This window comes from Mycteria americana, chromosome 4, assembly GCF_035582795.1.
Source record: "Mycteria americana isolate JAX WOST 10 ecotype Jacksonville Zoo and Gardens chromosome 4, USCA_MyAme_1.0, whole genome shotgun sequence".
Taxonomy (NCBI): domain Eukaryota; kingdom Metazoa; phylum Chordata; class Aves; order Ciconiiformes; family Ciconiidae; genus Mycteria; species Mycteria americana.
This window is the reverse complement of record NC_134368.1, coordinates 3,208,641-3,224,721: the sequence shown is the minus strand read 5'-3', so window position 1 is coordinate 3,224,721 and position 16,081 is coordinate 3,208,641. Positions and strand designations below refer to the sequence as shown.

The 16,081-nt window shown below is 41.2% G+C and overlaps 1 protein-coding gene across 2 annotated transcripts in view; it reads left to right on the top strand.

The window, feature by feature from the left end:
- Positions 1-16,081, top strand: part of ATRN (attractin) — a 159,740-nt gene that overhangs the window by 20,079 nt on the left and 123,580 nt on the right. For both annotated transcript variants that reach the window (XM_075499466.1, XM_075499468.1), the window contains exon 2: positions 14,420-14,503. In XM_075499466.1, the coding sequence (XP_075355581.1) occupies positions 14,420-14,503 (84 nt within the window). The remainder of the gene's footprint in view (positions 1-14,419; positions 14,504-16,081) is intronic.

Genomic DNA, 16,081 nt, shown 5'->3' with positions numbered 1-16,081 from the left:
TGCAAAATTCCTAATTAGTGCAAATGTGCTTTTCCTATGGATCTTATCAGAGTGAGGAAAGAATTCGTGATGACTAAATCCTAAATAAGGAGGTGGGATTTTTTTTTTTTAAGAGATGGTTAGTTGAGAGGTGGCCTGTAAACCATGCTCAGCTTGGTAGTGAAGTGAGGGGTTATTTCAAAACTTTGCATAAGCAGTGTTGAGCCACCGTCTTTGTTTTTGTTGTTTGAAATCTGTTGGGAGCAGATGGAATTTCATTTTTTTCCTGCTACTGTCCAAGAATAACTCATTTCTAAGTTATTTCAGAGGCGATGGGAAAGGTGCATATGGCAGACTTGGAGATGGAAGCAATGATTTTTGCAGCTACGCCTTCCCTCGGGGAGTTTGGCTCTTTGCTGGATGGCTGCAAGCTCTGCCGACCTGCCCCTCCGGAGCGCCCGCCCCGACTCCTGCGCTCGAAGGACACCCACAATTATGTTATTTTCTGGATTGACCCCAGCGTTCGTTAAATAATTTGTCTGTTGGATTTGTTGTTTTGCGGTTTTGGTTTGTTTTTTTTTAAGGGAGAGTTTCTTTGCTCTGTAGTGATTATCAAAAGAGCTGTATGTTAGACACTGCCTTACTACAAGAAAAGAGGAAAAAAACCCTCAAACTCATGCATGCATATCCACCTCCGCAACTGAGAAATCAGTAGGCTGGCGGTTGTGACCTTCCCTGCACCGCCAAGCTTTTTCATAGACAAACATTCAAGAGCTACTTATCGTCTAAAGAAATTCTAACAGATCCTGGATTATAAAGATATTGTAGTGAGTCTGTGCCTAAGGCTGCATTGACACAAACCATAAATTCTGCATTATGTGCCAATGAGTGCATTGTTTCCAAATTTTCAATATTTATTCAAAAAATGAAATGGTTTCTCACCATCTTTGCATGATTAAAATGCACTTTGAAAGTCTGTTCTTTGGAAGGATTTTTTTTTTTTTTTTGAAAGTGAGTTTTCTCGGTCTTTCTTCCATCCCAGTAAGGAATCAAGGCTTGGTGTTTTAGTAGCCAAGAATCTGTCTTGATGGGTTAGGAAATACCTGATACGGACTGTAAAATTTATGTGCAGATGCATTTAATAAAGCGTAGCAGTTTATAGTGGCTAAAAACACCGCTTTTCCTAAGGGATTTATACTTGCTGGTCACCGCAAGGCTGACAAACACTCTCGGGTATTTGAAAATCACTCCAACTCTTCACCTCCTTGAGTTCAGAGCTGTTGAGTTACTGGATATCTTTCCCATTTGATTTATTTTCTCAGGCTTTTAAAAAAAACTGTGGTGGTTTGAGTGGCGTGGGTTTACTTCATTCTTGCAAGAAGCTGGTGGAAAAGGTTAGGCTAGCTTGTGGAGTAAGCTGAGTGTGGTTAAATCGATCTGTGCCAGCAGTAGAAAGTTTTCATTTCTTGAAATGATGGGATTAAGATGATTTAGTCAAACCTATGTAAAGTCTGGCCTTTTCTCCATCCACTAAGCCAGGATACTAGCTCTGTATTTGGGTTTAAACCAGAGCATGTGTCTTCCCATCTCATAGGTGTGAACGGCATCGTATCAAAAACTATATTTCCCTACGGCGGCAACTAAATGAGGGATTCGTAGAGCATTCATAGAGTTGATCAAATTTGTTGACTCTCTCAGAGGAATTTCACCAGCCGTTTAACTTCCCCTAATGAAAGTCTGTGCACCAGAGAGTTTGCATAGGTGGATTTTTATGCTCACCGAACGTATGGCTGTATTGCACTGACCATCAGCATTTCGGGTGCCGAGTTGAACATACAGGTCAGTGTTAATATATAGATGTGCTAGAGCTGCATTTTGATAGCAAATTAATTCTTGAGGAGCCTTAGAGTTTCAATATACTCTTTTTTTTTTTTTTTTTCTCCCCCTGTTTACCATCTTAATGCCAGATTTTTTTCATCTGGTATGTAACCTATTTCGGCAGCAGTGTGACTGTGTTTGGGGGCGTATCATGTAGATGAGCCCAGCATACTGCTGCGGCAGAAGCACAAGAGGAGTGAGAACACGTAGCTGTACGAGTGCTCGGTATTTGCATTTTTCGTATGTAAATGTAGTCCTGCCTAAATTTGAGTCATCTGGATTTTTCTTTATTTTTGAGTTTTGTTCTACTTAACAAAGGGAAACTTCTCAAGGAAGCTAACTGTGTACATCTGCCTTGATTAAATACTTGAAGTATTCAATATTTAGCTCTTTTTTTTTTTTTCCCCCTACTTGGTGTGAAATTGCTTTCATTAAAAATGAGTCATTTGGGGAAAATACCACTCGTGCTTTTCTGCAAGGGGTTACAAATCATTCTTTTTCTCGCTGTGATTAAGAATTTAGCACGACGGTCCATGGGATAGAGGAACAGCTGGCTTGATCTGGAAAATGTAAGGGAAGGGGAGAAGGACTGATATAAGTGTTTATGGAAGGTGATTACACTTCTGTACCAATATATATGTGGAAATGAGAAGTCCCTGTAAAACCAGATATTAGAAGAGAACGCTTTTTGTTCCCATCTTTCTTCCTCCTGGATATTGGCAATGTTAAGTTAAATGTTGCTTCTTTATGTGATGAAGGTAGGTGCTCATTTCCAGTTGCTTCTGCAGGTGCTGAGAGATGTTCAGTGGGAGGGGAACAGAGCTGGAAGCAAAACGAGACTCTGCGGTCAAGAATCGGTGCTGAGCTGGGCTCACCTCCGTGAGCCAGCGGTCATAGTCCCCGGTTGAATGACCGTTCATAATCTTTCAGGTGTATGTGCTGGAGGGGCTGTTAGGAAAGAGAGCTCCTGTGGCTGGAGAGAGTATGTCTGGGAGCAGAATTCACTGAAATGAGTTACAAAATGGAATTTTAAAATCACATTTTAGAAGATCGTATTGACCAAAAAGCCTGGGTTATTTTTATTATTGGTGCTCTGTGGAGTTCTCTGTCTCCCCTCAATTAATTTCTTCTCTGTCCCCTCCTTAAAGCCAAATAATATTTACATGCCTTTCATTCTTTAAGGTGATACATGCGAGAAGAACATTTTTGGGGCAGACAGTATATCCTTGTAGGATATGAACATATACACTTTATTTCTAGGGGACCACCCTTGTTCTCTCAAGTTTAAATTTAATGTTCAATGCTTACGAGGGCTGCTGTGCATGTTGCATTATTGGTACTAGTGGCATCCTTGAGAACAGTTGCCTTATTAGCATGTTTATCAAGGTATAAACAGATTACTATCTCATCTGAAAATCTGTTTCATTAATAAATATAGTCTTTTCTTCCACGTTTGTTTTCTGGATGCTTAGTTGTCAAATGCTATATTGATATGTCACTGGTGTCAAGAAGCAGAAGAAAAAACTGTGCCACTTGTTGCATTTTATTGGCCATAGGAGCTCTTGTGAATATTCAGTAAAAACCGTTGCAGCAACAAATCCATGCAAACAAACCCAGGCTGCCCCAAACACACGTTCCAGCCTGGTTTCCTCTTTGAATATTGATTCTCTGCTCTTGGCGTGACCTTCTCCCTGTCGCTTCAGCCAGAAACCTGCTTTAAAATGTTACAGATTGTTGTTCTGTGGGTTCACAAAACCCTGTCTGGATCTTGAGACGTACTTTATTATTTTAATGATCTATACCTGAGGTTATGTGTCAAAATCTTTTTTTCAGGTCGGGACCAAATGGAAGTTAACCTTCACATGAAGCTGTTTTCTAACTTTTTTTTTTTTTAGGGAACAATTTTCCCAGCAGGTAACTCAGATACGTAGTAGCTTAGAAATTTTTGAATGTCAGGCAGGAAATAAAAGGAATTATTTCTATCCCTGTTAGGAAAGTGGGTCAGGCTGTGATATTTATTTATAGGATGTCTCAATATTTTCATTTTCCTTTTGTTGCTGCAAAACTGACTGATCTTTGGCTTGAGCTTTTCTGTACGTGCTGCTATCGGGTACTGAGCTCTGCATTTGGCCTAGGAATCAGCGGTGGTGGAGGGGGCCAGGTCTGCAGCTAAAACAGACTTTAAACATGCTTCTTGAGGGTTCGAATGGAGTATTTTGGGGTGTATTGGTTAGGAAGAACTGGGCAGCGGTTTCATACGTAGCTTTGGAAAGGGGAAAGGTTTACTGCTGGTGATTTTACTTTTGTTGTAGAGACTTGGGTTTTTGCATATGCCTTAGTAAAGTGGAGCAGGATGATGGTCCTCTGCTCCATGGGGATGGCCTTAAACTCCATTTATTTCCGATTCCTGCTGGCTGGAAGGTTAAGTCGGTGGCTGAACCCCATTTCATTTGCAATACAACACCCATCCCACCAATGAACGCTTTTGCCTGGGTTTAAATGTAGGACTGGTAGCTTGAAAGCTACCAAAGTAAAGTGCTCTTCAACTGGAGGAGAATATTGATGTGTCTGTCAATGCTGAATGTGTGCTTTAAAAATTTTAATTACGATACCTTATTTACAAGGTACACAGGTGTGGTGTACTGCAATTTAAATGCTCGTACATGTACTTAAGAGACATTTTTGACTAATCGAATGTTTCTAAATTTGGGAAAGTGCTGAAAAATCATCCGACAAACCTTGTGTGCTCTTTGCAACTGGGTGTGAATCACAATTAACTTTTGAAACAGAAGGGAGGGCAGAATAACGAGTGAAAAGTTGTTGACTGCTAGAAAAATGGATTCAAATTGGTAGAATCAGAAGTGCGTCTCAAAACGGTCTAAAATAGCTCATTTGTAAAAAAAATATTTTTTTTGGTAGATTATTAAGCCTTTGAGCTAGCAAAATCTTGACCAAATTTAGCTAGATATGTTAAGTTGGTTTAAGGTTCTGCGTAGACCAAATATGCGTGTAGGCTCTTTTCTGTTCAAGTAACACTGATTGTATTTTACCCTAATAGGAGTTGGAAATCTGGCACGTAGGAATACAGTGATACAAGCAGAAATTACTAAACTAGAATCTTGTGTCGAATTTGTTATATTTTTAGTTTCTAACCAGAATTTAAGTAGTGCAACACTGTATTTTTTAAAAAAGGACTCTATGACCCTCCAGAATAGGATGATGAATTTAAATAATAAAGGATTCTGCCCTCACCCCCTTCTAGAAAAGTAAAGAAAACCCTAATGATTGGAGCTAAAGTTTGATATATGCAAACTGGAACTTGGACAGAGATTAGGAAAAAATAAGTAAATGAGATTTTTTTTTTTTTTAAATGCTTTGAGTATATTCAGATCCATTATTTTTTCTTAGAAGATATACTTCATTTAAGCACAGGTTATGGTGTATGTGTTACATTTTACCTGAAGTCAGGCTGGATCATCTAATGCAATGAATTTTTATTGATCTTCCAGTGGTAGACCTTGATGGGACCTGTCTGGCTCTGGAGGTGTTTCATCATTGACAGTTCTCTTTGACGATCGCAATAACGTGCTTTCTCCTTACTTTCACCTTGCAGGGTGTTGAGTTTTGGGTGATGCTGAGGCAATTTGTGTGGAGTGAGACTGTTTGCAGGGGCTCTTGGCCAAAGGTTGTAAGGATTCATTGTGTGCAAGGGAAAGAGGGGTTGATATATTCCTTTTTCTGCTGCAAATTTAGATGGTTTATGATGTGGGAGCTTTATTTGCTTCTGCTCTGCACTATTGTCTCCTCCTGCCTGGCGTGAAGCAGACAATTTACTGCCGTGAACTCCAGGACCATTTCAGGACCACCAGTGAAGGATGAGAGGCGAGTTTTTCTAGTCATTACAAACACTTGCAGCTAAATTATCTTTATTTCAAAGAACTAGGCCAAGATCCAGTAAATGGATTTGTGAACAGATGGGGAAAGCATAGTGCAACTGTTAGATCAGCTTAACAGGCAACTGCTGTAGCGTACACCATCTGCGTGGCCGTTGTCTCAGGTATGGGCTTTGGATAAAGGTGGGCTTCAAGGGGACGTCATGAAGCGGCCTTTTGTCATGGTAACGTTTCTGCATAGGATACAGGCACTGGGGAAAGTGTTTTGAAGAAGAAAAAAGACTGATAATCAAGATTGGAGTTGTTGCGGTACGGAGGCAGAGATTGATTATAATATAGAGAGAGTAGAGCAAAACCACAGAAATCTGCACTTACAAAATACTGCGTGCGTGGAGAAGCTCCTGCCATGTTGTGATAATAATAATATCTTTTATTCTTTGTTTTCCCCAATAAATTTGAATGGGGGGAAGAATTTGCTGTAGTCAAGGTACACAGTAATGTTTACATTTACACTGCAGCTTGGATGTTTGGTTCGACAGAGATAAAGCCGAGGTTATGCAGTGAACAATGCTGTTTTGTGGTCTCTGAGATGGGGCTGGAAATAAAGAAACAGGAGCATAGATAGGGATCTAAACTTGGGATGTTTTCAGTTTGAATTTTTAATAGCTGGAGAAACTTTGAGGCAAGAACATCAGGTGGAGCTACAGCGCGTTTCCGATGTGTCCAAACACAGATGTTATTCCAAGGCAGTGTCTCTAACCGCTGGTTGTGAAACTAGTGAAATGCCGGTGTCTTTTGGGATCCGGCACAGGTTTGGTTTATTTTTTCAGTGCTGGACATGACGAAACGGGGTTGGAGGAGGGAAATCAGCTTTTTCCTTCATGGTTTCTGTTGTCTGAGTGTTGAGGTTGGGTAATTTGGTGTCTTGTCAAATGATTTCTCCCCGGATATAATTCGCTTACTTGTAATAATAACTTTTGGGTTTGTAGGGTAAGAGAGAAAGCAAGCTTCTTCTGTAAAGAGGAGCTGAAGTGTGTTTTTAGATTAAATGTTTTTGAAATTCCTCTCCTTCCCCAGCAGGAGAGCTGGTTGGGCAAGCGAAACTTTAAAGGAATAACTAGATGACTGGGAGGAGCTCCAGGTGTGGCTCAGTTTATTTAAGCCGAGGAGGGGACACGTTTCAAGATCGGTGCTGCTGATGTTGCTGAAAGGAGCTGGCAGCTCCAGTGGGATAAAGGCAGAGGCACCAGCCAGCCTTGAAAGAGGCAACTTTGGTGGCATTAATTTTCGGTGACAGCAGAAGGTCAGGAGCTGGGACAGTGTGTCAACATAGGGAGCCTGATGGAGATACCCGTGGCCAACTGGAGAGGGGCAATGTTTGAAACTCTTTGGTTTCTAGCTTGTTGACTTAATGATTTTTAAGACTGTAGCAGCATTTGTGCCTTCTGATCTCTCTCAGGCTGTCGACGGTCGTTCAGTTTTCTTTGGAGCCCGGCAGCTTGTTGAATCAAGGCATGTCTTTCAGGAGCAAAGAGGGATTGAGCAGGTTTGTGAGCATCAGTGCTGCAGGTTGTGACTCCGACAGGAGAAGCTGCAGTGATATATTTTGCCTGCTGCAATTTCTCTGAGCATCCTTTCTCAGACATGGCTGGGCTTTTCAGGCTCTACCCTTATCTCTGATCAGCAGCCAGGAAATCACCTTCCGTATATTTACATATCTCACGCAGAAGGGCAAAGCTAATCTCTTCCTTTGGAGAAACAGTGTTTCCCATATCAAATTAAGTGTGTCAGTCATTCTTTCTTTTTTCTTTTTTTTCTTTTTTCTCCATGAAGACAGCTCTTTAGCATCTATTCAACAGTACCATGGAAAGTGGGATGAAAACAGAAGATATTAAGCGTAGAGGTTGATTGTCACTCCTCTCTGACCTCTTTGCCATGGTGAGATTGGCAGAGCAGTGCAGAGTGACCTTGAAATACCTGATCCTCCCTGGGAGGAAAATCCTGATGAAGGCAATGCAGAAGATGGTTTTGGAAGTGCTGGAATAGTGGCATGTTGCTGTGAGATTGGTTGAAGATGCTCTTTGCTTGCAAAGCCATCAGATTTTCTAGGGATTCAGGGCTGTGTGCCTCTGTTGCGCAGTGTGGCGGTAAATGGCATTATTGTGGGAATTTTGAGCTCTTGCTTTCCAAATTGAGTGTTCAGGTCAGCTGGGGTTGTAGCAAACTACTGGGAGGCACCTTCACCTCCACTTTGTGCATCTCGTGGCTTGATGGGAATTGCTTGAGTGCTCTTTGCTGGAACTGTTAAGGAGCGTCCCCGTTGAGGTTGGGACCTTTCTTCAGATCATGTGTCAACCCGCCACCACCCAGGGGAGGAGGACATGAGCTGGGTTTCTTCTTGTAGAGGCGGGTAACACCATCCAGAAGCTCTTACCCCAGACTTTTGGGAATCACAGGGTAGAGCTGCCTTCAAGCCGATGCAGGAACTCGTGCGATAGCACCATGGAGGAGTAACTGAAAAAGCAATAGGATGAACAAGCAGTGACTTTGCATCCTTAGTTGTAGAGTTAAGGTGATCAGATATGGCATTTCTGGGATTACGGTGGCAGCAGTGACTTTTGCATGAGTTTACTCATCTTGAGGGCTCTCTTATCTCGGTTGCACTGGAGGCTTTGGGCAGGGGAGGAGTCTCTCTATACACCCAGTGTGGTTCATAGTCTTTGGTTGGGTACCTATTGCTGCATAGGTTAAATCCTTCTCAAACTTGATTTTGCAGTAATGTCGTTACCTTGGTCTGTGTGAGACCTGGCGTGTAATTAATTCTGTCTTCCCAGCTGTACCTGTGGTGTGGCACCTAGCTGGCAGAAGAGGGGATTTAGCTGTTCTACATTAGAAATTAATTAAATAGATGCATAGATTTTGTTTATCTGCTTCTCTCATTCCCTATGTGGCTGATCACTATTCCATGCCTATAAATTAGGGTATTTGCTTGTAGCAAACCCTCGAAGGATATATCCTTTAACCTCAGTGCGTTTATTGAGAAAATGAACAAAGCTAAATTGTTAATCCATTTAGGCTAGAATGCCATTGTTCTGGTAATAGGCTGTAACAGCCCTTTCTTTATCAGCTTCAACTTCAAATTTACCCGAAACAATGGCTTTTAATTGTGGTGTGCTTGAGGCAGCGCAGCAACACTTGGGAAGGAAAGGGGAGAGAGGAGGAAAACTCATTGTTTGCACCAGTCTCTAGATTTAGCACCTTCAAAATTAGGATGAGCAACTGGGTTTTGGGTTTGTTTGGGGTTTTCTTCTTTTCTTTTTTGTGTGTTGTTGTGGGTTGGGGTTTTTTTTGGTTTTTTTGTTTTTTTTTTTTTTTTTTTTTTTGTGGAAAGGCTGTGCTAAAACTCTCCAGACAACATGCTGATAGGTCTTCTGTGGCGTTATAAGTGTAACTGCAGTCTTACTGAAAGCAATACAAAACAATTTTGAGATCCACTGATGACCTCTTAGACGTTAAGGTTTAATGTATTGTATAAACCAGACGGTTTATACATATATGTTGTTATATGTATAAACCTGCTTACCTTTTCTGGTGAGTACTGAAGAAAAGGCACTCTGCGTTTTCTCTTTCGTACTCCTGATGAAAACAAGTATTTTCAACACCTCATTGCCAGCATATAGCCTGCCTTTAACGTTGCGACGCTTTGGAAAGAAGTGCTGCAAAATGATTTAGTCCTGAGTTATAAGCTCTTCTCGAGTTTGTGACTTTTTGTACGCAGCTATTAGCAAGAGGATTGCTTCGGCTTTGTGAGATGGTAATTAGATAACAGCTTTGATCTTTGCCTAGTTGTGCCGTTCATGTCTCTGTAGGAACTTTGTCAGTGTATACTAATTTGTATGTGAAAAATACATGCTGCTAGTATTACTTGTGTTATTATTAAAAACGCATGGATTTGTCTGGTGTGCTCTAATACTCGGATTTGGCTTTTTACCCAGGAGATGCCATTGCTTGCTGTCTGATTTTCTTGTGTTGGCGTTGTGCTTTTCGGGGGCTCCCAGAACTAGAGGGGAGTAGCTAACTACACAGAATTCTTTTACATAAAATATTTCTCTTTGAAGCAGGCTCTCTTTTGTGAGCTCTTCATCCTTTTCATTGTTTCCCTTTTGTCTTTGTCTTACAAAAAGCTGAAATAAGCGGCACTCAAGGTTGGAGCCCTTTGAATACCTGTGCTGTAGATTCAGCTCCCTAACTCCCTTTTTTTCCCTTTGATTCTTAAATATTGCAGTCCACTTGAAAATCAGTGAAAAATTTATACCAGCTGCACATAACACTGTTGCCACCTGGTAGTGTTTGAAACAAGCCTGAAGTAGTGTGTATAAGCACATGAGTATATGTATATATTTTCAAATCTCAGTTTTGTAAACAGATCCTTGCAATTGTTTTTCTACGCTGGAGGTTTTAAAGTCAATATTGTAGCTTTGTAGGTGCTAAATGGGGTACCTATGCTTTCTGTATGTTTTTCCACCTGTGTGTATGCATCACAGAGAATATTTGATGGACCTTGCTTTTTGATTTTCTTAGGGTGTAGCAACTGTACCTTGCAGAGTAGTAGATGTAACACCCAAGTAGTACAGAAGTGCTTCTTGTAGAGTAGCATCTTGTACTGCCAAGGTAGCAAAGACAAATGGGAATCGATACCTTTCCATACTTTATGGAATCTGAGGGATAAAATTGTAAATAGGCACAAAGCATTTAGTAAGGCAAAAGACCTCAGAGCCTGGTGGAATTGGCAGTAGGTTACCCAGGGGTAGGAGTCTTCTAGTGTACGTCATGAGAGTAGTTCTAGTGCATAGCCCGGTGTATGTCATGAAAACGTCACGCGTTGAAGTAGAATTCTAGAATGGTTTGGGTTGGAAGGGACCTTAAAGATCATCTACTCCACCCCCCCTGCCATGGGCAGGGACACCTTCCACTAGACCAGGTTGCTCAAAGCTCCGTCCAACCTGGCCTTGAACGCTTCCAGGGATGGGGCATCCACAACTTCTCTGGGCAACCTGGTCCAGTGCCTCACCACCCTCATAGTGAAGAATTTCTTCCTGATATCTAATCTAAATCTCCTCTCTTGTGGTTTAAAACCGTTACCCCTTGTCCTATCACTACACTCCCTGACAAAGAGTCCCTCCCCATCTTTCCTGTAGGCCCCCTTTAAGTACTGGAAGGCTGCTGTAGGGTCTCCCCGGAGCCTTCTCTTCTCTAGGCTGAACAACCCCAACTCTCTCAGCCTTTCCTCGCAGGGGAGTTACATCGTTCCTGGAGTGTTTTTCCTCGTTGAGTTATTCATGCATTCCCTTCCTGAGCCTTTGCTCACACAAAAAGCCAAAACATTGTGTAGGACACGTCCTAGTTATCAGTGCCCACCAGTACTGAACGAGACACCATCACGTATAAACAGGACCGAGCTGGAGAGGACGAGGGGGTTGGTTTGCTTTTTTGTAACTAGAGCTGGGAGATCAGCTTAGCTTTCCCTGTTGAATGTAAAGATAAAATTCCAGCTTCAGTTTGCTTTTAGTGCTTAGTATTTATTTCTGTCTGTCTTGGAGCATGTCTCTCTGAGAGCATTTATAGAGTAACGCGGATCTGCTAATGCCCTGCCCGTGCCAGGCAGCAGGTGGGATAAGAACTTAGTTCCTATGTCTTTTGCTTTCAGAGATGTCAACTCTGATTTTTTTTTTTTTTTTTAATATCCTTTATTTGTTCGTAGTGGCAGCAGCTTCTAAAGCTTAGTAAGGAATCTGAGTAACTTGCAGATAAGTTTTTAACTAATAGCATATCAAAGAAATTGGACTTGGTTATTTGTTCAAAACTAAATCTTGTGTTTTATTTTTACATTGCTGAACTATGATTAAATTATGTTGATGTTGAAATGCTCTTTTTACAGCCCGCCGCCCCCCCGGCCCGAGATGTGACATGGCTGGGGCTACAGTACTAACGGGTTATTTTTTTATTTTATTTTATTTTTCCATCATTCTTGATAGCATTTCTGTGGTGAATGATTTAGTAATTGTTTCCAGAGAAAATTGTTCAAAGAGTTTTCTGAGCAGAGGTTCTTTGAGAACTTGGCAGATTGCATAAGGTTGTTTTTAGCTTGCGAGACTTGCTCAGGTTTCCAGAGTCTGTTTACTCTTGGTTGCATGCAAAATGCTGTCAGTGTGGAAGCGTTGATACAGTTTGATTCCTAGCTTTTCCACAGATATTATTTTCCAAAGGATGAATTTTTAGACAAACAGTCTAGATGTTATTGCCTGCAACTTGGAATTTGCATCTGTTTTTGCAAAGTCCTGGTCAGTAGATAAGTAATTTGAATTTTCAAAGATGTTGAAGCCTTAAAATATAAATATGCACGTCTGTGTATCTTTATCTACATCTATCTGTGTCTCTGTAGAAGGTACAGATGCTTCCTGTGCTCCTGAAAATTGGAGTTGTTTCTTCACTTGCTTAGGTGTACATCTCCTGCAGAACTTCAGTAACTGGCTTTTAAAAATCTTAAGCTAAATTTCTGAGGTTGAAAAGTATTATAGTAAGTTAACATGGAGGAAGAGGAAGGTGGTTTTCAAAATCTGTGGGTTTTGCCTTTTTAATTTGGATCAGAGCTGAACCTTAAAAGTTCTCTGTGGAAAAGATTCTGGAAAACCATTTTGCTTCAATCAAAATATTTAACAAATATTAGATGATAACATTAACAGATCACTAGGAAAAGACACAGCAAAAGATTCCAAGATACCGGTTTTGGGAACTTCTGATCTTGCTTCCTTCTCTTTTCTGCCAAATTTGATTTTGCAGAGTGTTTTTGTTTTACTGAAACCGTGTTTTAAGTAGGATGATTTAATTTTGCCAGAAGGCTGTGGTTTGCTCCAGCCATGTGCTGACGATGGAGTTTATAACCTCCCTAGGTAGGAATCCTGCGCAGGTGCCAGTATATGCTCTGCCAGAACGTGGTGTTTGGGCATCTTCAGATAACTGCTTCCATTTGCTGTCATCCTTCCCTGGTAATTTATTTTCAACTCTTTCTGCTGTACTTCAGCTATTTGTTAAAACCAATCTGGAATATTTTGTCTAATGCATATGACGGGAGCGTGTATCCGAACAGCCTGGCTCTTGGTTTTGTCTTCTGCCCACACGTGCTCCTACCGGCCTCTGTGCTAAGGCAGAAGATGCAGAATCTCAGTGCCTGGTTTTTGGGAGCCCAAGTGATCTGTCAGATCTGCCGCCCCAAACTCCTGCTAGGCCCATCTCCCTCAGCCTTGATGAAATGTGATCGTCTTCTCTGCTGTCCATGGTCTTTGGAGAAAACATACCGTGTTAAAATCCGTGGAAAGGAGAAGTTACCGCTGCAGCCAGTGGATTGCTACGTTCATTTTGTCTTACAGTGTGTATATGTTTGGTTGTCACGTTTCAAGTAGGAGTAATGGAAATGTGAAAGCAGGTTTTGCACGGCTTTGCTCACTCTTTCCAGTGCCTGTATTCATGCCCATTACAAGTAATGAGCATTACAAGTAATGAGCACGAATTTCAATTTCCTTTGTACCACAACAAAGGATTAAGCGTAGTCCTGAAATACGTCGTGAACTTTTTATCACAACAGCCTTCTGAGCTCCGGACTGGGCTTGCTGCTGTTTGTTTGGACATCCCTGCAAGCAGTGTCTAGACAAATGCAGTTATCTAGAATTTGCACTGTATAATGTTTTGCAGATGTTGACAAAAATGAGTCCTTTGCTGGCTTTGTTCTCTTCTCTTTTTCAGTGGCATCTTGAATTTTTAATGGTTTTAAGTACTGGCGTTCATTGAGTGTCTTGGGATGAATGATTCCAACTGTACTTTCTGCTTTTACACCCTTTTCCAGAGTTTTTTGCTGCTGTCAAGTTGTCACCTCCTATTACAGGTGCAGAGGGGAAGGGATGTTCATGGGGTAGTCCTGGCACCGTCCCGGCAGCGGGGACCACTCTTTGACTTCGATCACTTAATATGGGATGACGTGGGGATGGGAACATGCTACTGAAGGTGGGGGATGCCTGGGACAGACATGCTCTGACATTATCCTGAGTTATGCAGCCCTTGATGCATGAGGAATTAAGGTCTTGTTTTATACTAGAGGGTTATGGGGATCAGTCCTCCGTTCAGGAGGTCGTCAAGGACTTTGTGAAGAATCAGATACAGAATGGGTGAGAGGTTGCACCCTGGACTTCATCTGAACTTCTTGCAAGAATGGTGTAGTTTGTATAAATAAATAGTTTAGGAATAACTTTAGCTTTTATGTTAGGAATTCCTTTTGCTGGCTGCGTGCTATTAGTCTGTGTATTAGTCTTTGTTTGTGGAGGAAGGTCTGTATTTTTTTTTTTTTCCTAGGGTGGTGGTTTGAAACAAACCATCAATCTGATAGAGAAAGCATCGCTCTTAACTGTCGTTCTCTCAGGACAATCATCAGAAAGCACGTACAGAGAGTTTAACGGGAGAATCCCAATTGCCCAATTTGTGTTGCGTTGTTGTTGGTTTGTTGATAGTGGCTCTTAAGTAAATAAAAATCTAATGCTGGATCTTCTAAATTTAGGAAATCCTTTATGAGTGTTTAATACCATTGGAGACTAATGCTTGTCTTTGTTTTTTATTTACAGACTCACTGGACCTTCAGGGTACGTCACGGATGGGCCCGGAAATTACAAATACAAAACCAAATGCACCTGGCTCATTGAAGGAAGGTGAGCGTAGTAAGCATCTTGGGCTCCAGTGTTGCTTATTGTGACTTTTAGGTGAGGTTTATCTGCATTGAGTATTTTTAGATCTCATGATTCTTTTTTGCTATACTTAAAACCAGATAGGGCAGCACTTAGTTATTCTTGGTAAATATGTTTCTGTTTTTTTGTGCAACTGAGCCCTCCAAACTGACCTCTGAATTAGAGGTTTCCTGTGTAAAATACCGTTCGTGTTGAAACCGCACATGGAAAATTAAAATAAACACATTTGTATAAATAAATAAAGAATTATGAATTATTTAACTGTTATCGTAGTGGGCCATTCAGATACTGGGATTAACTATGTATGGGACTTTTTGGCAGTATGAAAAAAAATAGAGCAAACTCTATTAAAGCTCTTATTCGTGAAGAATCAGTTTCTGTAATGATGCACTTCAGATGCTTATTTACTCACTAGGCCATGAGTGGGTCCACTTCAGAGGGACCATTGACCTTTTTTGCAAAGGTTTTCTAAAGTGCGAGAAGTCCCTCAGAGCTCTTCCCCTCGTTTCCCTACCCTTCCTGTATCTGATCCTTATATTGCTTATAGTGACTTCTTGCCAAGATTTTTAGGAGTAGCGTATTTAGTGCATATCCTCTGACTGTCATCTGATTGATGGTGCAGCGGGTCAGAGCATCTGACTTGTTGAAATATATTTTTCATGGTACCAAGCTGACGCCAGGACTGTAAAATCAATTTGTTGAGTCTCTAAAACTTTGCACGGTCAGTTATGACGCTGTGTGCTAACAGCTATGCGTTAAGCCACATTCCATGCTGTTCCCTGAATCTGTAAGTAGAGAGGTTTGTGAATCGGGACAAGTCATGTGAGAGCATGAACTTGCATTTGAACGCCTGTAAGCTGAGGTCTCTTGGCATCTTGGAGGATCAGAACTTACTAAAAGCCCAGAGTACACTTTTCCTTAGTCTTCTCTCTATGTATGGGAGGTCTGATGGGGGCGGGGGGGGAATTGGTATTCACTTCACCTACTTCAGACGTTTATTTTGGATGAGTAAGTTAAATGCCTAAGCTCCCAAGATACTCAAAGGTGAGGGCTAAGCTGTTCCAGAGAGCCATCCAGAACACAGAAATTGGGAACCTACCACTCGCTATTAACTATATAAGGAGCCCAGTTCTTTAATGTGGTTAAGATCAAAAGTTAGATGCTATAAGTGGCAACAGCTCTTAATTTTTGTAGGTAATAAAAATACAACTGCAGACAGTTTGGAATTACAAATAATTAAAAAATATTTTCCAAGAATGTTATTACAGACAAACCAGCCTCAGCAATTCCAGTACAGCAACCTTAACCCTCATAACGTCTTTTTCTAAAGCATAATGTGACTTATATTTTTATCAGAAGTCAAGTGCTGCTCATGGGTCCCCGATAATGTCACCGTAACTGCTCCTTCAGCCTTTGTTTGCTAGTATGGAGAGGTTTCCTAGAAAACAATCATTTCGTGGGGTCTGAAGTGAGATCTTACTTGCTGTAAAGAGGTGTACAAAAATGTTCCTCCTTCTTTCGTAGCCAGGCATTTAACTCGCT